Source organism: Ailuropoda melanoleuca, chromosome 10 (assembly GCF_002007445.2).
Source record: "Ailuropoda melanoleuca isolate Jingjing chromosome 10, ASM200744v2, whole genome shotgun sequence".
Lineage (NCBI taxonomy): Eukaryota > Metazoa > Chordata > Mammalia > Carnivora > Ursidae > Ailuropoda > Ailuropoda melanoleuca.
The window spans coordinates 97,333,730-97,359,306 of record NC_048227.1 but is presented as its reverse complement, the minus strand read 5'-3'; the positions used below and the strand labels follow the sequence as shown (position 1 = coordinate 97,359,306).

The 25,577-nt window shown below is 38.6% G+C and overlaps 1 protein-coding gene, 1 non-coding gene and 1 pseudogene across 13 annotated transcripts in view; all 3 read left to right on the top strand.

The window, feature by feature from the left end:
- Nucleotides 1–25,577, top strand: part of IPCEF1 (interaction protein for cytohesin exchange factors 1) — a 172,421-nt gene that overhangs the window by 124,302 nt on the left and 22,542 nt on the right. For all 12 annotated transcript variants that reach the window (XM_034669345.1, XM_034669341.1, XM_034669344.1 and 9 more), the window contains 3 exons: nucleotides 4,359–4,417; nucleotides 5,766–5,854; nucleotides 17,258–17,615. In XM_034669345.1, coding sequence (XP_034525236.1) covers nucleotides 4,359–4,417; nucleotides 5,766–5,854; nucleotides 17,258–17,615 — 506 coding nt within the window. The remainder of the gene's footprint in view (nucleotides 1–4,358; nucleotides 4,418–5,765; nucleotides 5,855–17,257; nucleotides 17,616–25,577) is intronic.
- LOC117804301 lies at nucleotides 13,332–13,452 on the top strand (annotated as a pseudogene).
- LOC117804284 lies at nucleotides 23,623–23,726 on the top strand. The gene has a single exon (XR_004628624.1). It is a non-coding gene; the product is annotated as a U6 spliceosomal RNA (small nuclear RNA).

Genomic DNA, 25,577 nt, shown 5'->3' with positions numbered 1-25,577 from the left:
CACCCTCTTGCTCTAGAAACCTAAAGAAAAAAAGCTGCTTTTCAACAAACATGTGTAAGTCGCAGACACACACACACACACACACACACACACACACACACACACCCTTCTTACAGGATAAGCCCCTCAGCAGCCTCAGTCTTCAGATGACGGCAGAACAACTCTTAATAGACCGTTGGGAAACCCCATTTTAAATGACAAGACAAGGAATTGACAAATTGAGTCTTTCAAACAAGACATTTATTTACTTAATGAAGAGAGACGTCGTTTCTAACCTCTTTCTGATTTTAGCTCTCTCCCCTTGGCTTCCTCAATCCCTGAGAAAAAGAAGAGCAGATGTCCCCAAAGAAGAGAAAAGATTTCACAAAGCTCTTTCTCTTTTTGTTTGTGTTGGTAACTAAATCCCATAGATGAGCAAGCCATAGGTATGTGAAAGGCTTAAACCTTACCCAGCAGTACTTGGACCCCGCCACAGTGAGGGTCAGGCTGGAGCAGAGCCACCAATTAATCCCCAGTGGTCCTTTCTGGCATTCTCTGGTGGTGGTAATAGCCATCACAGCGGAATCTCTTTGGGCCTCCAAGTTAACTTCTCTCTTCTCCCACAAGATGTTGCAGATGACATTTAAAGCTTTGTCCTGAGTGGCACCTGGAAAGCTCCCTTTCTTACTGAGGGGGCCAGTTTAAGCCAGTGAATAATGTAGCTGGGTATTTCTTTGTGAGACGCAGAGAATCTGGGGAGGGAGGGAGTGGCGTGTGGAGAGATGGGTCCTGTTTTAGAAGTTCCCTTCCTTGGGAAACTGCAGTTTTGGGTGGTGACGTTTCTCCCAGGGACGATGAAGGGAAAGGTAATTATGTTTAATAGAAATGCTGTGTGTTCTGCAGGGACCCTCAATTTTCAAGTATCGGGGTAAGTAATTAAGGGGAATGGAAGAGTTGCTTTCTAAACAAAGACTGGTTGGTAGCTGCCTTTCTCAGACGGTGTTTGTAGGAAGAACCTTCTTGTTCTGTATATCAATTTCTTAGCACTTGGGCTCCTCCAACACATTGAGTTAATATACAACAAACTCCCAGGAAACATCTGTCATCTTCTTTTATGTAAATATAAGTCTTTTCGTGCATCTATCTATTTAGGCACAAATAGAAATTTTTCTACTGCCTCGATGTTTTTTTTTTAAAAAATTCTTAGCAAAGGAGGTACTCTAAGCCAGTGGATTCCAGAAAGGAAACAGTCAAACAAGATTCTAAACAGGGGCGCTTGGGTAACGCAGTCGTTAGGCCTCTGCCTTCTGCTCAGGGCGTGATCCCGGCATTCTAGGATTGAGTCCCACATCAGGCTCCTCCGCTGGGAGCCTGCTTCTTCCTCTCCCACTCCCCCTGCTTGTGTTCCCTCTCTCGCTGGCTGTCTATCTCTGTCAAATAAATAAATAAAATCTTAAAAAAAAAAACCCAAAAAACAAGATTCTAAGCAATCACGTTTTCCACAGCAAGTAACTAATGGTGGCAATTAAAAGGACATAAGTTTTGGGTAAGAGCTGGGAGGAATGATTTCTTTATTGTCAATACTCTTTCGTTTTGCTATGTTTCTGTATTTCTGTGTTCTGGACAGGAACTTAGAAATGCCTTTTCTTGTTTCAAGCATTCTAAGTTCAAAGGTATTTCTTGTCTTGATATATTAAAAAATTTGTCTCTTTTACTTTTAGATGCTTTTTTGGGGGGGAGGGTCAGTATACAGTTATGAACTCAGGTATAAACCAAGAATAGTTTATTTTGGTATTTTAAAAGTGAACCATTAAACTCATGGTGCTTTGCCTGATCAATTTTTAAAACTGTACATTATAATGTTTCTTTTAGTTAAATGACACACAAAACATGTTCTTGTAAAAAAACATCCTATGATACAGAAGCATGTAAAGTGAAAACCTTCCCATAACCCAAACTTCACCCTCCAATTCAACTTCTCTCTTTAGGATCAGCTCCTTTTAACAGTATGACTGACCTACATCCTTCCTGATGCTTTTCTTTGCATATTGATTCATGCACATACACAAATACGTAGTTTTAAAAGTACATTGAATTAGGCCAATCGTATTGCTCTGTACTTGCTTTTTTCACTTAAAAGTATGTTAGGATTTTTCCAGGCCATCACAAGGCTTCCTATCTGTCTTCTTATTAGATTTATTATTTCATTGATTGTACTGATGAAATTAGTGCCATACCTTATCCATTTTCCTATTAATGATTATATTGTATCAGTGTTTTTTTCTTTTTGCCATTGCATCTTGTTGAATTAACATTCTTCCACTTTTATTTGTGGTTTGTAGGATAGACATTTATAATTAAAGGGTGCATATTTAAATTTTGATTAGTATCATCAAATTGCTTGCTTAAAATTGGCTGTATCAATTTTGATGTTCATCTAAGCAAAGGATGAGAATGTTCCTCCTTCTAAATTCTAGAAATCAGTGGTATTTTAAAGTTTTGCCAATCTAGTGGTGAATATTTTCCTGTCTTTGTATACGCATTTCCCAAAATACTATGGAGGCTGATAATTTTTTTCTATTTTTTTATCAGCCATTTGTATTTTTTTTTTTTTCTGTGATAGCCTGGGTGTTTTTGTTTGTTTGTTTGTTTTTTTGTTTTTTTTTTTGTTTTGGTTGTTTATTATTCTATCAGGTCTCGATGAACACTCTCTGGTTCCCCTGGTGGGATCTGGGCCCGTGTATTGGTCTGGTTTTAAATGGCCATTAAAGAGGTCATATTTGTCATGATGCTGAAGGGTTTTCTTAAAATGCCTTTAAAAATATTTTATTTATTTATTTATTATTTATTTATTTATTTATAATGCAATTGTCATAATTCTATAGTTGGTCTAAACATTTCCAGAAACAGCATAAATTTGTGGTATTAAAACCTAAAACTACTTATTTATTTAGAGAATGTGTGCAAGTAGGGGGAGGGGAAGGGGGCAAGGGAGAGAGAGAGAGAGAAGCAGACCCCTGCTGAATATGCAGCCCCATGCGGGGCTCAGTCTTATGACCCCGAGATCATGACCTGAGCGGAAATCAAGAGTTGGACACTCAGTGGACTGAGGCACACGGGCACCCCTGAGGGGATTCTTAAATGAGGCTGAAGCTCATCTTCCTTCTTGTAAGAAAAGCCCTATTTGTTTTTAAAAATGAAATTTATATATTTCCTGTTAATAAAAAATGAATATGGCAAGACCATAGCAGATTGAGGGTTGGATAAGGATTCTTAATTTGTTGACAATTGAAGACTTGGGAATATGTGATCATTATGCAGTGATGGGGAGCAGAGTGCTGGATAGTTCACAAGGCAATACAGGACTAGAAGAGATGAAAAACATAAGTGAGTCAATAAGTACATAGCTTTCTTCTTATTTTATTGGTATTGGTTGACTTAGGCCACTACTGAATGCACTGGTTTCTCAAAAAAAGAAAAAAAAAGTGAACATATAATATGGAATACTTTTTAAAAATATAGAAAACTGGAAAGAAGCGGGAAATAAATCAGGTTATTACCACCCCAAAATAATATTTTACCTTTAAATAGAAGGTTATATAGTTAGGAACATGTGAAATAGACTCATTTTGTGTCTTTTACAAATTTGTGTGATAAAATACGTTTTTGACTAACCCCTTGGGAAGAAACTCCAATGGCCTGAGGTCATGAGCCAAGTTTGAGTACCTTAAGGTTTGTCTAGTTCTATTTTTATTATTGATGTTTAGTTGAAAATCATTGCCAATTAAATGGTAAATTGATAAGAAGATAGGACATTGTCCTTTTTTACCTAACATAAAATTCTTCAAGGAATTAAAAATTTCCCCAGCTTAGGAATACCTGTCAAACTCTGAGATCTTTTATTGATTAATATAAAAATCCTGGCTTAAAAATAGATAATCTTTTCTTTATTTTTTTGTGAAATAAAATTATATTTTAACAATTGCAGAGATGGAACTTTAATGGTTAGGTTACTAAATTCAATGATAGAGTTTTGATGTTTGCTAAAAATTTGAAATGCGCAACTACAAAAGACATATTTATTCATATATTTAGAATATTTAATGTGGTTGACCACCTTAGCAAGCTGGATAATGAACCACCTTGTTTCTTGTCTTTCAAAGACTATCCTGAGTAAGGAAAGTATTGTGAAACAAGTGGTTTTAGGTTTTGATACCACAAACTCAAGCTGTTTCTGGAAATGTTTAGACGAACTACAGAATTATGACAATTGCATTATAAAGTCTGGCACGAGACCTTCCTTCAGGGTCTAAGGGGAAGGTGGATAGGAGATGACCAATCTCTTGGGCTAAGCATTTATTTTTCTATTTGAATTTTAGGTGGTTAAACAAGCTTGGGTTAGCTGTAATCTACCATGAATCTGGTACAAAGGATGAAGGTATGTTCTATTTTAAATTTCTGAGAATTTAGCAAGAATATTAGAATGAGATAGGATGGAAATACAATGTCAAGTTCTATGCATAGCCTTGTCCTAATGAAACATACTTTGGCATTTAAAATTATCTGAAAATATGGAGAAGCAGACATATTCACACAGACTCACCAACATGGAATAGAGCTTCCCATGCTGGCTAAGAATCCTTTTTACACTTCACCCACACACTAGCAGCTGTAGGCTTCACTGACATCTCAAACAACTGCCTGTGCAAATGTTTTATTGCCCCACTCACTGAATTTTTACTCAGAGACATAATCTCGTCATGATCGAGACAGATCACTTTCATCCCACTGTTTCCTCTCTGATATTTTAATATTTCCACCAGGTGTATGCTGAGGCTAATTACTCTAATTTTGTGCTAGGAAACTGAATGTCAGATTGGGACACAGGCCATATTTTTAGCTCAGTCTATAGTTCTCTGGGTTCAAAATCTACAGGAGTTAAAATCTTCTTAATGATGCAATTACTCCTGAATATTGAGAAGAAGAGGCTTTAGGTGCTGGGGTCACAGAGTTGATACTATTTCTGAAGGGCTCAGACCATATAAAACTTGGGAATTGGAAGGCGGGGAGTTAATCTTGGGATAGCAAAAATTATAAAAGCTGAAACTGAGAAACTGAAAATGACAATTTGATTTAAAACATTATAGAACTAAAATGCAAGAGTGTGAAATCAGTGTCCTGACCATCTCCTTCGTCCTCTTTGCCACAACATCAATACCCATTGTATATTTGAAGTGCATTTATAGATTGTGAGGAAAAAAAATCACTACACAAAAATCTTCTCCCTATCTTGGTGTTTAAGGCCTTCTGTGATATGACCTCAAGCAAACTTTCAGCTTCGTTTTTTACCACATCCCTCTGGGGGCTCCGTATAATTGGCTCAGCCTGCACCCTTGACCTAGCTCTCATTACTCTGTGCTCACTGTGGATGGTTTACTTATCCTGCCATTTTCAGCTCCTTATATCTCCTATGATCAAAATTAATCACTACTGATTTTATGATCCCTTAGCACATGACTCACACCTCTTTTGAGGAATTATTTTATTTTCCCTGAGCTATGGCTAGTCCCCTTCCAACGTATTAGACCCTCATGAGGGCAGAAACCCTAATATGGCTCTTCTTTTTTTTCCCTCTTATGTAATCCCCTTGCACCAGGTAGCTCAGTATGAGTCCTTTCTGAATTGGATTGGAATTGCAGTAGCCAGATGGAGCAAAACCTCTGCTCATGCATTATGGAATGAGTGATGACAGTGTTGAAACATTAAGCATTTTCATTTTTGCATAGAATGCTACAGTGAGAGTGAACAGGAGGACCCTGAAATAGCTGCGGAGACACCACCCCCTCCATACTCCGCGGAGACTTTCTCTCCTTTGGTACGTACTGACCTCATTAGTCTATTGGTCATGATCAAGTGCATGGGAGTCATTCCTTCCAGGGGCAAAGAATCTACTTTGACCAATAAATTTTTAGAACGGGCTAAATTAAGGTACCCGCCAAGGAGCAAGTGCAGCTCTCAGATTTTGAGTCTTCTCCATAGCAACCCCCTGGTATGACAAACTCGGTGTATTTGTGTGCGACCCGCCGATGTAGCGCGCTGGCAGGACTCACGGTAATGCAGAGGGCTTCTAGGTGATAGGCCAGTGCTTGCAGACATTTGTTTTATAATGTTTATGTATACCCTACTGGTCTTTAAAAAGAATTGAAAGTGCTTGTCCTGGGCTCCTGCATTCTAACAATGCAAAATGAGCGGGGGTGGAGGGGTAAAGGCAATAGATGAAGAGAAAGTTAGAGTCTGAAAGGTATCAGGAAGCCAGGAGGGGGTTAGTGCATTCAATCTGCTCGTGGAATAATTCTTCCGTATATTCACTAGAGAGAAGTCCAAGTTTAAGTCTCAGCTTTGGAAGCATCCAACGTAAGCTCAGGTTATTGATGGATGTTAAGACTGTGGCATGATTTAGATGCTCGTTGGCGTGATAGTGATGGCCCCAGAAGGATTCCAAGCAAGGATCTTCGGGCACATCTCCTTTTCTGTTTCATGGCTTTTACTTATTTACACTGTTTCATGATTTCTTTCTGTAGACAGTCGTTCTTGATATCAGAGTGGCAGATGCATCCATTACTTCTGTTGTGGTTAATGCCTTTGTTTCTGATTTTAAAAATGGTGTCCTCTTGCTAGGTCACGAGGAGGTAGATAAGGCTATCCTCATTTCATGATTTAGGAAACAGAAGTTCAGAGGCAGAATGGCCTGGCTACGCATGCCGTGAACAGGGAGCCTCAGAAGGGACCTGCAGTGTGTCTCACTCTATTGCATGTGTTCTTTCCACCCCACTACGGTACCTGTCCATCCGTGGACCCGAGTGACGAGAGGTTCTGATAGGTTACAGCAGCTCCTTCACCTACTGAACTTCTTTTGCCAGGATTTTCTATTTTGTGTGATGAAGTTTGCAACTTTGTTGTTTTGCCAGTTTCTGGGTTTAGGATATTAAATAGCACTTAAATGGTGACTTCTACTGTTGTCACCTGCTGTCAGTAGAGAATTGTGGTCCGTTTTCTAGCTTACTTGGCTAGCAACCAAGACCAGAAATAAATATTTGTTGACTGGGTATGTTTATCAAAATCTCTATGCAATAGGACTAGTCTATTAAATTAAGTAAATACAAATAAAATTAAACTTTGAATATGGTAAAATTTAGGCTGGTTTTTGAACTAGACTTACAATATAGCTGATCTTAATATATTCATAACCTGCCCTTAACGTAGTCTTTCTCCTCTTTTAAAATCAGTTTCTGAATTTAGAAAAGACTAAAGAGATGTGCCTCGTTGGTTTAATAGAGAAACATGTATTTTTATTTAGTTTCTGTTTCTCTCTTTGTCTCTGTCTCTCTTCCCTTTCTATCTCTCTCTGTTTTTGTCTCTCTTTTCTTCTTCTCTGTCTTTCCCATTTTAACCTGTGACATAACAATGATTTCGTTGGTCCTCCATCCTTCTTTTCCTGAAATTCTCTCTCCCTCCTACTGTCCGCCCCCCATGACTCTTATATGATTTATTTTGGTTCTAAAATACTGTGATTTTTAGTTTTATAGTGGCAGCTAGTATCACAGGTTACTAAGAGCATTGTCAGGCATCCGAAAACTCTACTTGAAAGTAAAAGCAACCAAATTGTCTTTTTAGATGAGGGATCGTGGCTCAATTGCATTATACAATGACAGTCTTACCTGATGTTACAGTAGAAACTCAGGGAATGCTTGTTTTAAAACAAACAAATGAAGGGATGCATATGAAACCAGTAAGTTAGGTCACTGAACTAGGAGGATTCTTTAGAATTTTCTGAGTCATAAATCAAATGTTATTTTTTTGAAGTTCTAAGTTGAGCATTTTTCGGGAAGGCCATGAAGGCTAACATTTTTTTTTTTTCTGAAGAAATATTGGAAATAGATAAATGTTGAGCAGTTAGGTTTTATTTTCCTTAGAAACAGAATATGTTCCTTCTGCTCACATATTTTCCAGGCAGATTTTGTTTGTGTTTCCTCTTGTTTCTGAAAAACAGACATGCAAGACACTTGGTTAAAATAACATTTAAGCTTTTTATTGAAACAGATGAAAATTGAAAAACTCATGCTAACTTTTATCCAGAGAATGAATCAACTTAATGTTTTGGCTCAGTCTGGCATAGGCTAGCCATGACTGAGCTATAAAAGCCTAGGTGAAAAATTTTTTTCTCTAAGTTCTTGCTTTTTTTTTTTTTTTAAGATTGTATTTATTTATTTGACAGAGAGAGACAGCCAGCGAGAGAGGGAACACAAGCAGGGGGAGTGGGACAGGAAGAAGCAGGCTCCCAGCAGAGAAGTCTGATGTGGGGGTCGATCCCAGAACACTGGGATCACGCTCTGGGCGGAAGGCAGACGCTTAACGACTGCGCCACCCAGGCGCCTCTCTAAATTCTTGCTTTAAAAAAAAATATTTTGGGTAATGAACTTTCATTTTGGAATGATGATTCAAAAGTGTAAAAGAATGCTATTCTGGAAAATTATCTCCCTAAAATTAGAATCTTGAATTAAAAATGTAATTCAATGTCCAGTCATTCTAATCGCTGCAAACCGTAAGACGCCTGCCGCAGACCAGTTTGGACCTCTGCTCCTAATAGTGGCACCACCTTCCACAAGAGAATGAAGAACACTTCAGGGTCATCTCTGAGTGAACAATAGGTTTCTGTTTATGTTGCTGCTTCTTGAGAAGACTTCACAGGATGGAGAATGGAAAAGACATCCATTGATTCACAGAGAAATTAGAAATGGGGACCTTTTGACAGGCTTACTAAAAAGGCTTTAAATAGACGGGACCCTGTAGATTTCACTTGGGAAGGTTCTCTGTAGAAATCAGTATCCATGATTCCTTGAAACCCACAAAAGAGCAAAAAATTCACATTTCAAACTCAATAATAAGTTACAAAGTGATTTAAGAGTTTAACCATCATTAAAAATTGGTTACATGTGTTTTTTCTCTAGGTTTAATTATGAAAAAGCCTTGTCTGGTAACTCAATCTATGTTTATAAGCTTATTCATTCATTTAACACATTTTGTTGAGAGCCACGTTTCTAAATATCTGGGACACATGAGTAAATAAAAAAAGACAATTTATTTCTTCGTGGAGTCAAACTTTTAGTTGAGGGAGACTGATAATAAATAGTCAACAGACAAAGTAAATTATCTACCATGTAGTAGAAATAGAGTATGGGGAATATGGGGATACGAATATGGGGAGATAGGGGTGCTGGAGGTGGGATTGTGGCTGTGAACAGAATGCAAGGAGAAGCCCAAGTGAGAGCTGAGGTCTGAGCAAAACTCTTGAAAGGTGGTGTGAGAGACAGTCCGGTGGATGTTTGGGGAGGAGTTTTCTAAGCAAAGAGAGCAGTTAGAGCCAAGATCTCCTTGGTGCATTGGTAGCAGTGCAAGGAGGTCAGTGTGGCTGAAGCAGGGTGAGTTAAGATAAGAATAGCAGGAAATGAGGTTGGAGGGTAGTGGTGGCCATACCATGCAGGGCCCCTGGGGCCCCTTAAGGACTTTGATATTTTGAGTTACTTAGGGAGCCTTTGCGAGTTTTGAGTAGAGGAGTGACACGATCGGTTTCCCTCTTAAAAGGACCACTCAGGCTACTGTGTGGGAGAGAACCTGGGAGGTGGGGGTTAAGATAGAAGCAAAGAAATCAAAGGGAAGGTTGCCGTGATCTAGTGTGAGAGATGGTGGTGATACAGGTCAGGGCATAATTGAAAAATGCAATGGGCAGATTTTTGAACTTGGTGAGAAGGTAGACCACCCAGTGGATTGATCAGACAAGAGAGAAACTGAGAGATAAATATTCATAACTCCAGCTTCAAACAGCTCCTGCAGATAATCTTAACGTGATTGTTCTCATATTTTGATGCTTTTTAGAAGTACAGTTCCTTTTATATCTAAATGATGAAAAAAATCATCTAAAGCAAACCAAAGGATCTGTAAATAAAAATAAACAAAGCCAACTGTGGCCCCTTGGTCAGTGGCAGAGGAGGAAGTAAAAAATGAAACACAGAAAAGGGTAAAATCAGTTTTAGAAATTCAAATTAATTTTGGTAGGACGAATCTCACACAGCTGTTTACTAAAGTCACTTCTTTCAATACATGTACCATATACTAGAAATGCTCACAACTGAGATAGTTGTATGAAAAATTATCAGTGACTACAAACACAAGCCAGATAAAGGTGGAAAGAAAATTCATCCTTGCAAGAGTTGTTGCAAGCTCTATGGTTGAACATTTAACTGATTTCAAGACTTTTTCTTTTCTTTTCTTTTTTGAAGACTTATTTATTTGAGAGAGGAAGAGAGAGAGACAGAGAGAGGGAATGACTGCCCTAGTTAGGGGAGGAGCAGGGGGAGAGGGAGAGAAGCGGACTCCCTGCTGAGCCCAGAGGCCGATGCAGGGCTCCATCTCACAAGCCTGAGATCCCAACCTGAGCCGAAATCAAGATTTGGCTGCTTAACCAACTGAGCCCCCCAGGTGCGCCTGATTTCAAGATTTCTAAAATTAGCATTTACATCTTTGGCCCTTGTTTCAGCAGTTTATTTCAGACTTACCCCCTGGCGGTCCCTCACAAGGCATGGGGCTGCTCCCGACCCCTCATTCCTTCCGGTCCCACTGCCACTGCCCTAGTTGGGGTCTACGATGGCTCTTGCCCGAGTTACAGAAACAGCAGGTATTTTTCTTTCTCTGTCTCTAATATCTCTCTCCTCTTAAAAAACACGTCCAGATCAGTCTTCCCAAAGTCAGTTCTGACAGTATCGATTCACCTGCACAAGACTTTCCAGTGACTCCATGGTGCTTATCAAATTAATTCTTGCCTTGTTGGTATGCTTTTTAAGGTCCTCAGGTTTATTTCCAGCTGCCATTACAGTCTTGTTGCTGATTTCTCCTTTATCCACAGCCCAGTAAACTGCCTGCTGTCTCCCCAAAGCTTTCCAGACTTTCTTGCTCTGGTACTTGCATTGATAAAGTTTCTCCACTGGTAGGAACCACGTGCTCCCACCGCAGTTCCATCTCCGGTTCAAATGTGACTTCCTCACTGAAGCTTCCCTGGTCCTCTAAATCAAGATAATCCTGCCCTCTTCTGAACTCTTCATGTTCCTATTTTTGTGGGGGGGGGACAGAAACCTTTGTCATGTTGTTATCATTTGCCTTGTATTACAGATTTTGTGTTTCTGTCTTATTTCCCTAACTATTAAATTCTTTTTTTTTTTAAGAAAAGATTGATTTCTTTGAGAGAGAGAGCATGTGTGCAAGTAAGGGCAGAAGGAGAGAGAGACTCTCAAGCAGAATGCCCTCTGAGTTGGAGCCCAGTGCGGGTCTCAATCCCAGAACCCTGAGAGCATGATCTGAGCTGAAACCAAGAGTCAACCACTTAACCGACTGAGCCACCCAGGCGCCCCTTTAATTACGAAATTCTTAAAGTCAGAGGCAGTGTCCGATATCTTTTTCCTTACCCACAACATTTATGACTGTGCCTACCACAATTTGAAATGAAATACATCTTTATTTAACGGACCGATACATGGGCAAGTGGGTGATTGTAACTTCATCCATGTTCCCTGCCAATTTGTTGCTCTACTGTTGTCTCCCCATGTGAATTAGAACATCACTACTTTACATTTGTCTAGTACTTTCACATGGCTTTGAGGAAAATGATTGCATTTGACTTTGACAAAAGTTCTGCATTTTACCAACGAGGAAGCCAAAGAGAAACAAATATAAATATCGCAAATATCCTTTGCAAACTTAAGTTCACCTTTTACGAAGAATATTCTTTCATGTTATCCCATTTGCTCCTCTTGATAAATCAGAGTCAGGCAGGCAGCTAATACATTTTTTGTGTGTATCGACCATGTGCCAGTTTCTGTTGCAGATAAGGGAATGCCAAATTGAAATAGACTCTGTTTCCCGGAACAGGCTGAGTTCTAAGTTGAGGAAGAGGCACAATAAATTTGTAATTCAAACAAGTAGTCTCAAGTGCTGATAAATGCTGTGAAGAAGATGAACAGGGGTAATGTGCTCGGGAGCGGCCGGAGTTGACGGTGGAGAGGACGTTCCTTGACACTGTCAGGGAAGAGCCTGCTGATACTTGAATTGACACCAAAATGCTGAGAAGGAAGCAGCCAGCTAGAAATCCACAGAGAGAACGTTTCTGGCAGAAGGAACGGGTGCTCAAGGGATGGAAAGAAGGCCGCTGTGACTGGAAAGGAGAGGGAGGGGGAGGTGGAAGGAGAGGGACTGGCGGGGCAGATAGGGGTCCACGTAAGCCTTCTCAGCTATAATGAAGACTGTGGCTGCTTTTCTACTTGCGATGGGCAGTTATTAGAGGATTTTCAGCAGGGAATATTGTGATCTATTTTATGTTTTAGAAACACTCTCAGGGAGCCTGGGTGGCTCAGTTGGTTAAGCATCTGCCTTCCGTTCAAGTCGTGATCTCAGGGTCCTGGGATCGAGCCCCACATCGGGCTCCCTGCTCAGTGGGGAGTCTGCTTCTCTCTCTCCTTTTGCCCCTCCCCCTCGCTCGTGCTCACACACTCTCTCTCTCTCAAATAAATAAAATCGTAAAAAAAAAAAAAAGGAAAAAAGAAGCACTCTAGTTATTGTTTGGAAGATGGGTTAGGAGAGGGAGGGGTGGGTAATGGTGGCAGGAGGAGGTCAAAGGCATAGGACTTAGAGGTAAAGTGGCTTCTTCGAGGTCACTTGGATACAAGGGATTGAAGAGAGGAGCAGGTCCCCTGCCACCTCATTGCCCAAGGTCATACAGGAGGCCAGGGTCAGATGGGGGGTGTGCTCTATAAGGTCTTTGGGTTTTTAGAGGAGTGATTCTACTAGCGATGGTAGATGGTAGAAATACAGACAGTACTACCCAGGGTTTAGCAGCAAGTGACTGGTTTGTTTTTATTAATGTGGTGAATAAAAGAGAGGAAAAGCCATACAGATACGTTCTTTTTTATTTTTTTCGTTTGGTTTTATTATGTTTAGTCTTAAGTCATTCCTGTATTTTCTTTTTTTTTAAATATACTTTGACTAATGTTGCTGAACGTTTATATGCTGACTCACTTCTTCGTAATGTTGGTGGCTAGCTTAAACTGTTTTTCCCAAGTCAAATTTGTGTTTTTAAACAATTCAAAGAAAAAGCTAATCAACATTTGAACTAAGCTTCTTTGATAAATAGAAATATCTTATATAAGTGTTGAATCACCAAATTCTGTACCTGAGACTAATATTACACTGTATGTTAACTAACAGGAATTTAAATTAAAAAAATATGCATACAATGGAAAAAAAACATACTCACTTTGGCAGCACATATAGGAAAACTGGAACGATACAGAGAAGATTAGCATGGCCTCTGTGCAAAGATGACACACAAATCCGTGAAGAAAACGTGAAAAAGCAATATGGATTTTTAACTTAATCGTATCGTTTCTTCATTGAAACTTGGATCTTGAGAATGTCTTTAAATTTTCTCACTAAAAAGTAAAATATTTAAAACCCAAATGTTCTAAAATGAATGAACCACCGTGCAATGATTAACCTCTACTAGATAAAATAATAATTTTGTTGGCGATCAGGAGAACATTCTGTTGGAGTAGCGCATTATAGTCAGTGACAGTCACTTCTAGATCCTGGGGTTGGGATAAATCATTTGTAGCAATTCTATAGAGAATTTCGCGGTGCTCCTCCGTAAGAGACTGAATGACTCTGGCCTGTTTTTCTTCTAGGCTTTTGGATTGGCATTAATTTATTACCAACTATATATCAGGTTCAGATGTAAAAAAAATAGGCAAAAATAATTATTAAAAACAGCCTGTTCTCAAGTAGCTCACCAAAAAAAAAAAAAAAAAATGAACAAGTCTGTCAGCAGTCATAGTATTAGTTGACAAATAAAATGATATTCCACCTAGTAGGATAGAAGGAAGCCTGGGAGCACAGTGCAGAGGTACCCACGCGGCCTTGAGCCCACTGAAGGCTTCCTGGAGGAGGCAGTCCTTGAACTGGTATTGAAAGATGGGCTTCAGTCTAGGAGAGACTGCCACTTCTTTCTACCTTCATTTGATTTGCAGTGAGAAGTTTTGTGAGTGTATTCCATGGAGGTTCATAAAAAGCACTGAGCTAAGTGTTCTGTGCTCTGTGGATTTTGGTGGCTGCCCAGCGGTAGAAACAATGACCTGTGATTTAGCACTACAGTATCTAGGAAGTGCATTTCCCGATTCAGCCCTTCGCGATGGCACTCCAGGATCGCTTGGATTCCTATTTTGCTAATCTCTCTTCTAATAAAAGCTCCCTCTGGCCTGATACACATCATCTTTTTTTTTTTTCTCATTTTCTCTTTCCATCTCTCTAGTTCTTCCTTGTTTTTTTCTTGCCCGCTCTTCTTTTTTCCATTTAAAAATCAATTTTCTAAGGGTGCCTGGTGGCTCAGTTGGTTAAGTCTGCCTTTGGCTCAGGTCATGATCCCAGGACCCTGGGATCGAGCCCCACATCAGACTCCCTGCTCAGCGGGGAGCCTGCTTTTCCCTCCCCCTCTGCCTGCCACTCCGCCTGCTTGTGCTCTCTCTGTCTGTCAGATAAATAAATAAAATCTGTAAAAAAAAAAAAATCACATTTCTAAACATTACACAGTGCAGGAGTAGAGATGATGGATTGAAAACGTGTGCATTGTGTTTGAGTAGTAAGTACCTCCAAAAGGAATATTCTTCACAGAAATTTCTGATGCTCAATGAACATATCTTTCCTGGCCCATTAAGCAGAGTTTTGGGCTCCAGAAAGCTTATGGAAAATGCTACAGCAACTATGTGCACAGGCTTTTGCTCAAATAGCCCATTTTGCTAATCAAATTACAGTACTATCAATAGGAACAGCAGGAAAACCTTGCACTTGGTCACTTTTCAGAAAAGGAAGCTGGCCCCATCAAAGCCAAGTTTTTCTAAAATAGCTCACAATGGGGGAACATGTCAGGACTAGGTCTAAATGGTATTTTTGTTAATATTTATTTCATAGATCATTCTAATGAGTAAACAAGTCTTGGCATTTATTTGGACAGCTTGGGGGCTGGGCATTATCTCCTTTAGATAGCTAAGATTTTATTTAGAGAATTACAGATCCTTAATCTCTTAGTTGTTGAATGGTCTGAATGATTTAAGGCAACTGATTTGTAACTCACTGACACATTCCTGAATGGAAAGTTTTCATGTCTGTACAGTATGTACAAACATATTATTAATAGGTATATGATGAACAAGTGTCTTAGCTGGATATTTTAATATCATGCTTCGTGAATTTACTGATTATTTGACAATGCATGTCTAGTGTTCAGCAAATTGAGCATATGTTGGGTAAATACGGGCTTTTCCCATCAGAACTCAGAGTTTAGAATCTGCAAAATTCTTGGGAACATACTGGTTGGAAACAAAATCGATCATTCTGAGTTAATTGCAATGATTCTGAGGTTGTGGGGAGAAAATCCTAGTTTGCTCTTTGGCGTCGTCCCACGAACAATTTCCTTCCTACTGCTTCTTCGACTTTTGAATGCTTGAAATTGATGAAACTGAACCATAAAATGCCTTCTCTGTCTCATCTGCCATTGGAGATAGAGGGTGACCCAGAGACACTCTTGTCTCTTTTATCTACATGTTTGGATTTTATTGACAAATAAAATTAAAAGTGAAGGAATAACATATAGTTGCCAATTTTTTTTTTGCTATGTAGACATTAAAAAATACTTTAAAAAGACAAAAACTAACATCTACTATCACCATTTTCCAAAAGAAGGCATGTATTTTACCATCAAAATGAAACAAGGATCAAATCTCAGGATAAATGAAGTCCTTTCCAAGAGAGGGTGATTGGTGGTGTTGCATGGATGTTTTCTCCATGGGCAGATGAACATTCTGCCAAGGACTCTTATTAATTCTTGCATTGTTTCTTAGGAACTGCTTTCAGAAGATCCTGTATCATCAAGCTGCTTCTCACAGTCTAGGAGCAATTGTTGGCTTCTCTTTAATGAGTTAAGAGCTTGCAAATGGATTCTTATCTTTTTTTGGTGAAAGTTTATTGAAGGTTTTAAATTATTTAAGAACTAATGAGCTAACATGATTTCACCTGTGTAGTTATGAGCTATTGCTGGGTATGTGCTGAAGAATATGTAAATGATATTGGAAAACTTAAATATGTGTACTTTGTCCACATCCGTGGTCTCCACTCAGTTAATATTTTGTTTCCTGTCTGGCTTCAGCTTTTGTTTTCTTTCTCTTAATTACCTTTCTCAAAAGTTTTTGCTCAATCAGTGAGAATTCAGTGATCGATTACAATCTGCTTTTTGCTCAAAGTATCCTTCAGTATTTCAAAGAGTCCCCCAAAGAGACCTTTTACATTTCTAGAGAGCGTTGAAGAATAGGGCTCTATTTTAGGAGACCTTTCAGATCCTAAAACAGAGAATTCAAAGTTATACAAATTGGTTTTGGGCAATGGCTTAATAGTTCTTGTTATATGAATATAAATATACATTTTTCATTGGATCATTTTTTTAGAGTAGTTTAGGTTTCTTTATATCTTTTTAAATAACACATTACAATACGCACCTGAGCTCCGGGCATGTCATTTAAACCTGTGGATGTAGATCCGTGAGAAGTAAAATGGAATTTAAATTGAAATGCAATCTTAACTTCATTCCTTGTGGCAACTAATGGGAGTACTGAATACAAACAGACCGATGCTCTCTCAGTGCGTTTTATCAAGTCCTTTTAACAGTTTTATAATGAACTTTGCTGTGATCTGTTTAAGAATCTTCAAATTAAGTAATGAGGAAGCTTAAGAATTGTAATTTCCCCCTGATAGCAAATTGAACTCAAACAGAATAAAAAGGGGTTGTACTAATAATCTTCACATGAAGTAAGAGAATTAAGGTCGTATGCAAAGCCAGTGCAGCTATTTCCCTATCACTGAGATATAAAGTTAAACATGGTGTCTTCAGCTGTTTGGGAAAAAAAGGGTTAAATTCAAGAACAAAAAGCAATTATTCTGAATTACAGTTGGTAAAACAAATGAAAAAAAAAAGTGAACCCAAAGCTTATGAATGGCTTTTAAAACGATTTGTTACTAGTAATTTGTTTCTGAAACACTGGAGTACCTTCGTTGAAAATGGAAAATAGAGAATGCCAGTTTAATCATGATTTATTTATTTTATTCTGTTTTGGTTTTATTTGTGAAACAGGCTGCCCAGCAGGCGTCTTCCTCTTCACCCAAATCCTGTTCTTCCTCTTCCTCGGAAAGTACAATCAAGACACAAAGCAGTGTGGCCTGCTTATCTAGAGAGAGGCAGTCCTGGACTGACATGGTGCATAGTTCCGCCGCTGTGGACGACGACGGACAGTCTATAACTTTCGCTGTGCAGGTTCACTCACCTGCACCCTCAGAGGCAAACAGCTGCAGGGCTCTGGAAAATAGCCTTGCCACATCGGAAAGTGGATTTTTGAACTCTTTGTCTAGTGATGACACTTCTTCACTGACTAGCAACCTGGACCATCTTATTGTCCCAGACAAGCCCACTGGATCAAAGATGGCAGACAGAGGTAAACCAACAATTTGTTTACTCTTTCCTAAAGAATGAATATTTGCGTGTGGATATAGAACTCTAGGTTTAATTTGTAAAAAGAATGTTGAATGTCATGAATGATGATTCAATAATTAAACAGTCAGGTGGGCTAAGCCTGAGGGCTGCTTCTGTAGAGTTTGTATGTGGAGGACTCCAGCTTCAAGGCCATTAATTACCCACCTATGTGTCCCTGGCCACAGGCTTATAGCGATGAGACTTGTAATGTTCCACCAATCTGAGGAAAAGTTTGACTCCTTTTTGATCCCATGTCTTATGCCCTGGAGCTTGTGGTGATTAGATCAAGATTTTGTAGGTTGATATCTTGTGGTTCCAAACAAACGGAGAGCAACCACCTTCCCTGGGCCACAACCACAAGAAAGGCCTAGCTCCTCGTTAGTTGGCTCCTGAAGCTGTCAGTGTGGTTAACAGGAAGATGGACGGTTTGCACGCACTTTGGAAGGCAGCACTAGAACTTTTAAACACAAAGGAGAGCGCAGTGTCTGCTTTTGAAAAAAACAACAAAATATTTTTAAGTCTTAGCAAAGGAAACAGTGAATGGAGTATAGAAATGTGAACTTTCTTAATACTCTGTGATAATTGGTCTTATCTTTTGTTCAGACAAACTTTTTTTAATTATTAGTTTTCAGTCATGATGTGTCTTTGTGGATGGTCTGTGCCTTATTTACTCAGGTGTAAAAACAAGCTAACCTGATACAAGATCCTGAGCAATAAGAGAATGCTGAGTTTGGTTTGTATTTTTTCAGCGTACTTTTGAAAGAAAGTTGACGGGTGAAGTTCTCATGATACCTTGCCAGAGTGGCCCGAAGACACAGATGGCTGCTCTCCTCTCTCTCCTAGCCTAATCAGGGAAAGTTTATTTAAGATCTCAAATTTTCGGATATACCCTATTAATTTAATATTTGGTGTCAGGGAAAGTTTATTTAAGATCTCAAATTTTTGGATATACCCTATTAATTTAATATTTGGTGTCAGGGTAATTTGAGCCAAGGATAGTGACTATAGTCCAGTTGCGTGTGTGTATACAGTATTTTGAAGTATGTAAATTTGGATGCTCAGGCTGGGAACTCACTCTCTAAGTCACCATGATTGTCACCACTCCCTATGGCCTTACCTGAAGATACTTCCCACGGTTGTGTTACCTGCCCGGCAACTGATGGCATTTTTGTTGAATACCTCTGATTTAGGCCAGTGATCTACTTTACATTTAAAAATGTAGAGTGAAAAAAGTCATTGGCAGAATAACCTACGTCTAGAGGTGAAGGAAGTGGAATAGGGAGGAGAGTGGCAACAGCACCAGTGGGAATACAGGGGTCACAGGTGCGCTGTGTCAGATGGAAAACCGGAGACAGGAGCCGGCCTTAGGTTTGAGACGTGCTGTCCTGTAGAGGAAATATTGAGTGTAATCTGTGTCTCCTTGGAAGTACAGAACTGATGCAGATGGTGAGGCTAGAAGCACAAGCAAAAAGGAGGTGGTTTTAGATTCAGCATGAGAAACTTCTTGTAACGTTGAAAATGGTTCAAAATTGAATGGGTTTCTTGGAAAGTAATGCATTCCTTGTCACTGGAGGGGTTTCCTCATTCTGAGACAACCATTTTCATTGGGTATTAATTGCATATTGATTGCAATCTTTATTCTTTTTTAAAAAAAGTTTTTATTTATTTATTTTAGAGTGAGAGAGAGAGAGAGAGACACGAGCAGGGCGAGGGAGAGGGGCAGAGAGAGAGGGAGGACTCGATGCTGAGTGTGGAGCGAGACCTGGGGCTCCATCTCATCACCCCAAGATCATGACCTGAGCCGAAACCAGAGTCAGACGCTCAACCAACTGAGCCACTGAGACGCCCCACAATCTTTGTTCTTATGAAGACATATTGAAGAGAGCACTTAAGTGTCTTGAGCTGGACGGCCTCTAACTTGATACTTGGAGGAGCCTTTCAGATACAGCATTGTTTTAACTAAAGAAAATCATGAAAAGTACCACATCTATTATTTTCCTGTGAAAAACTCTTACTTTAATCATTGGCCCATAAGTAGAACTAAAAAGTGTCATGTGCACACATACACACACATACACACACACCCCACCCCAGGTGAGGGGGGCTTTAAAAGCAAAACAGAGCATAAAATTCCATTTGCAACCCTTCCCGAGAGATGACCCTGCAGATTGAGTTTTTCTTTAGGATGAATAAACTGCGAGTCATGGGAATATGTATGTACCTCGTGTCCATGTCCAAGTGTCATTCTGGGGACGCACGAGCTGCAGAGCTGGCTGGGGACCAACCAACATCTCTTTCAATCTAGGGGAGAACAAACCTAGTATTTAAAAATTTTAAGTTAAGTGCAGGGTGACCAACAAAATCTCTCTGCTTCTTCCAACAGCTTGACATGAAGGTATTCCTCTCAGTAGAAAGGAAGAGAAAATAAAAGTCTTTTTCCCTCGTTGATGTGTTGGCAGTTGCCATATGTTACAAAATTTTTGCTGATGATTTTCTCCTGCTGCTGGGGATTTGGTTAAATTCCCAGAAGAATTAAACCACATAAAGTCATTGCTATGGAAACAGCAACCAGGTCTTTTCTTGCGTTTGCGATGATTTGCTGTTGAGTAATCAGACTGCATATTATGCATTTTTTTACATGTGTATGTCTGTGTGTTGGAGAGTAAGGTAGCTTTTCATTTCTCTGACTGCTAAAAATTATTTTTTAGCTGCCAATTAAAAAAAGAAAAGCTCTGACATTCCTGTGTCTGAAATAGTGTTCAGGGTGTTTTTATGACAGGGATTGAAGTGTCAACATGGTCCAAGACAGGAGTTAGGATTTTAGGTTAAGTCCCGGTCTCAAGATGCATTTGCTAGAGAAAGAGGCTTTTCTCCTAGAAAAGATTCGTAAAGGTTAATAACGGAGTCCTGAAATAAGTAGGAAGCATGCGTTACAGCCTTCTTTTTATTTCGACAACGGGAGAAATGTTTTGCAGTTGTGCAATTAAAATTGTGCTTGCTAGAATTTTATACTGAATTTAAATAGCCTTTTAGACCTTTCTTCCCTGTGGTGTAAGCTAATAAAAAAATGCAGGGTGTTAATTGCATCCCATTGCCTTTCCACATTGGAAGTTACAGAGTTCCAGAGCTTTCCAGATTCTTCACTGAGTCTTTCCTCAAAGCACAGTGGGAAAAAAGGTGACGGGGTTAGTGGAATATTCATTTCAGCTCAATTTTACCCTATATTGTTTCCTTCTTCTGTGAGAGGTTATTTGGTCTGTTACTTATGCCTATGTGATGATAACTCCCATGTACGTCTCTATTTACATTATGCTGACAGTGTAGGGATGATTTTGCTTACGCTTACACCATGAATGGAGTGACCATAGCCTGGATGCTAAAGAGCTGAAAAACCACCAGTGACGCTAATAGTCCATGTAAATAAACGGTCAAGGACAAGTCCAGGCAGAATCAATATGGGAACCATGTAGAAGAAAAAGAATTGTTAATGAAGAGCCAAGCATACTAGAATATGCGTGACATCTTAAGAATGTGACATAAATGAGCCAGATTTTAAGAGTTACAAAAATTGTAGGGACGCCTGGGTGGCTCAGTCAATTAAGTGTCGGCCTTCAGCTCAGGTCATGATCCCAGGGTCCTCGGATCGTCGGGTTGCTTGCTCAGTGGGGAGCCTGCTTCTCCCTCTGCCTGCTGCTCCCCCTGCTTGTTCTCACTCAATCTCTGTCTCTCTGACACATAAATAAAATCGTAAAAAAAAATTTACACAATCTGAATGAAAATAGTATGGATGCTATATTATTTTAGCTAGCTAATTCAGATGCTGTTGTAGGAATTATTCAGCATGTCTCTTTAGGAAGCAAGAAGATAATAAAAAAAAAGTTAAATACTGAAGTCCATTCAATTTAATCTTATTTTTTTGAGTACCTAGCATGTACTCATGTACTCAGTCCTAACAGGAACACACAGATGAACAAGACACAACTTCTGGGCTAAAAAATGTTAAGATCTTTATGGCGAGAGTGGGAGGAATAAGACTCATTTAATGAAAGAAAGCAGAGTAAAGTAAGTGCCACAGAAAGATAGAAGGTACTCGAGGGATTTAAAGGAGAGCAGGAACTCAAAATATGGAAGATCACATCTAAGTAATCTGTGATCCAAGTGGGAAGATCTGCAGAGAGGGAAGCCATGGGAAGGAGGATTGGAAAAGAAATTTGGATAATGTTGAATTCTAGGCTAGTCATTAGTTTTATTTCAGTAGATAATGGATGACCGTTTCTCATCAGGGTACTCATATAATCGATGATATACTTTTTTAAAATTATTGATCACAATTTATTTTAAAGTCATGAAAGGCCAGCACGAGTCAGGCTGAACAAATACCTGAGATGCTATACTTCAGAAAAATTATGTTGCTCTAGAATGTGGGGTTAGAAGCATGTAAGGGGACAGAGGAAATCAGAAGAGTTAGGAAACTTTTGTAATAGCTGGGGTGGCGGTGGATAGAGGAAGCAAAGGAGAGACTGGGGGGCTTCCATAGCATGCCTATCAAGGTGAAGACTGATCTTGGTCTTTGTACCTCTATTACTTAATTTAGTCTCTAGATGATTTCCCAGTGATCCTATTTTTTGAACTATAATTTAAGAAGTGATCTCAAAATAGAAGTAAATATTTAGTATTGGGAAAATCGTGAATCTACAATTGTTGACCTCAATGGCGTTGCTCTCAAGCATAGATGATCTACCACCTTTTTTGTCTGCTCCGTGCCCAGTGCTTAACGATCCCTAGAAGATGTCATGAAATAATGCTGATTAGATTACCTGCAAATTTGTGCAATATAACTAGTTCATTTTATTTATGATTATAAACATCTAAGTTATTTTTTAGTGAATATTCATTATGTGATGTGATTAAACAGATTCTTTCCCCAGTGACTTGTATTGCTACTTTTATGGCATCAAAATTCATATATCTATAGGCTTATTTCTGCAATCTCTATAATCTTTCACTGATGTTTTATCTTCTATTTTGTCAGTACAGTAGTTAGATTCTACCTTTATATCATGCTTTATTATTCTGTAGAACATTACTCTCTTTGGCACTATCTTCAGGTAAATTTTTGGATTTGATTTTCAAGTTTAATTTTAAAAATCACATTTGGATTTTGATGAAAATTTTCTTGAATTTGTTTAGATTAATTTGGTGAGAACTGCTATCTTTAAAGCATTGAGTCATTTCATCTATGAACATGGTATATTTCTCCATTGCTGATGTGAAAATAGAAGGCTTTTTTTTTTCATCTTTGTCTTATACTAGTCACCCTACCTTATAGTTGGAAGTTGTTTTATTTCTAAATTATGCTATCTTTATGATGACCATTTTAGCTTGTCCTCTCTAATATTTATGCTTCATTTCCTTTTCTTACTTGTGTGATCACAATTTGCCTGAAGTTTTTTTGCTTTTTTACTCTAAAAAACAGTCTTTGGCATTATTGGTTGCACATTATTTTTATTATGCAGTTAACGAAATTCTGCTTTATCTTTTTTTTAACTCTAGAAACTAGCAAAATCATTAAAGATTTTTGTATTATGTTCAGTTAGCCAGCTTATAGTACATCATTAGTTTTTGATGTAGTGGTCAACGATCCATTAGTTGTGTATAACACCCAGTGCTCATAGCTACACGTGCCCTCCTGCTTTATCTTTATGAAATCTTTCATTTTACTTGGAATTATTTTGTTGGACCTTTGCTAGCTCCTTAAATTAATTGCCTCGTTGATTTACTTTCACATCTTTTTCCTAGCATATATGTGCGTGTTCTGCATACCTCTTGGACTAGAACTTGCAGTTTGTGTTATATGGTACTTTCATTGCTGGCCATTTGCAAGCAGGAAGTTTTAAGAGTAATTTAACTTTTAATTTCTTCTGTAACCAAACCTAGTTTTAAAAAAGTGTTTTTAAATTTCAAAGTGAGTCCTCACTTCAGCACACACAGTAAAACTGAAATGATACAGAGAAGATTAGCATGGTCCCTGCACAGGGATGACACACAAATGTACGAAGTGTTCCGTATTTTTGTTCACTGGAATTAAAATAAAAACTTAAACACACACGCACGCAATATTTAAAAATATTTCAAAGCAATTATGTTTTCAGCTGTCTGCATGGGATTCACAAAAGGCCAATGACAAAAGTCAATGACATAATTTAAGGAACCATGATCTTCATAGAAAAAGATGGTAGGTTTCTTAATGACAATGGCTATGGCAATCTCTCTTAGGGATATGGTTACACAAAACTGAAGGTGACTTCCCCTGATCTACAAGTCTTCTCGAGAACAGACTCCTACAGGTTATACTGTTTGTTCTGGGAAGATTCCTGTGTAGTTCTTTGAAATGCTTCTAACCTCATGGTCTCAGATTCACTTTTTTGTCTCTATAATTATATTCTTGGCCCTTTTTGACTATTCTGGAGTTGTTTCTCTATTCATCAAAAGCAAGGAACTATGAAGATACCAGCACATGTCTGAATTTGCAGCTAGAAAGGTCGATTTGAAGGTCAGTTTTCCAGGGAGACCCTTCTCATCAGGATAAGGTCTTAAGCCTTTAAGGTCTATTCCTGCACTGTCCTTTTGTTGTTAAGTTCTAATTTCTCTCTTTATAATGTTATGCTGTCCTAATTAAAGCCAAAGCAAATAAGGTTCTATCTTCCTCAAACTACACAACTATAGTAAGCATAAGATTGAAAAATAATTTTTTAGTAGACTTTTATCTTTCTTGAAGCAATTTTAGGTTCAGAGCAAAATCGAGCAGAAGGTACAGAGATTTCCCATCTGTCTCCATCCCTATACATGCATAGTATCCTCCATCAGCAGCATTCCCTCCACGGGAGTAGGCTATTGTTACGACCGATGAACCTACACTGATACATCATTATCAGCCAAAGTTCATAGTTTACATTAGGATTTCCTCTTGGTTGTGTATTCTGTGGGTTTGAGCAAATGCATAATGACATTTTCCCATAATTATGGCATCATATCGAGTATTTTCATGGCCATAAAAGTCCTCTGTACCCCACCTGTTCAGCCCGCCCTTCCCTTACCCATTGGCAATCACTGATCTTTTTACTAACTTCATAGTTTTGCCTTTTCAGAATGTCATATAATGTAATTTGCAAACAAAGACAGTTTTATTTCTTCCTTCCCAATCTGTATACCTTTTATTTCCTTTTTGTGTTGCATTAGCTAGGATTTTCAGTACAGTGTTGAAAAGGAGTGGTGAGAGGGGACATCCTTGCCTTTTTACTGATCTTAGTGGGAAAGCTTCAAGTTACTCACCCTTTATGAAGCTGGCTGTAGGTTTTTGTAGATCTTTTGTATCAAGTTGAGAAAGTTCTCTTCTATTCCTATTTACCGAGAGTTTTTTTTCATAAATGGGTCATTATTTTTCAAGTGCTTTTTCTGTAGCTATTGATAGGATCATATGATTTTTTCCCTCTTCTTTAGTCTGTTGATGTGATGGATTACTTTAATTAATTTTTGGATATTGAATCAGCCTCATATGCCTGGGATAAATCCCACTTGCTTGTGGTATATCATTCTTTTTATACATTGTTCCATTCAATTTGCTAACATTTTGTTGAGGACTTTTATATCTATGCTCATGAGACATGTTGGTCTATAGTTTTCCTTTCTTGTAATGTATTTGGTTTTGGTATTAGAGCAATTCTGGCCTTATAGAATGAGTGAGGAAGTGTTTCCTATGCTTCTGTCTTCTGTAGAGAATTGGTATAATTTCTTCCTTAAATGTTTGGTAGAATTCACCAATGAATCCATGCGGGCCTAGTGCTTTCTGTTTTGAAAGGTTATTGATGTTTGAATTTTTAAATAGAGATAGGCCTATTCATATTATATATTTCTTCTCATGTTA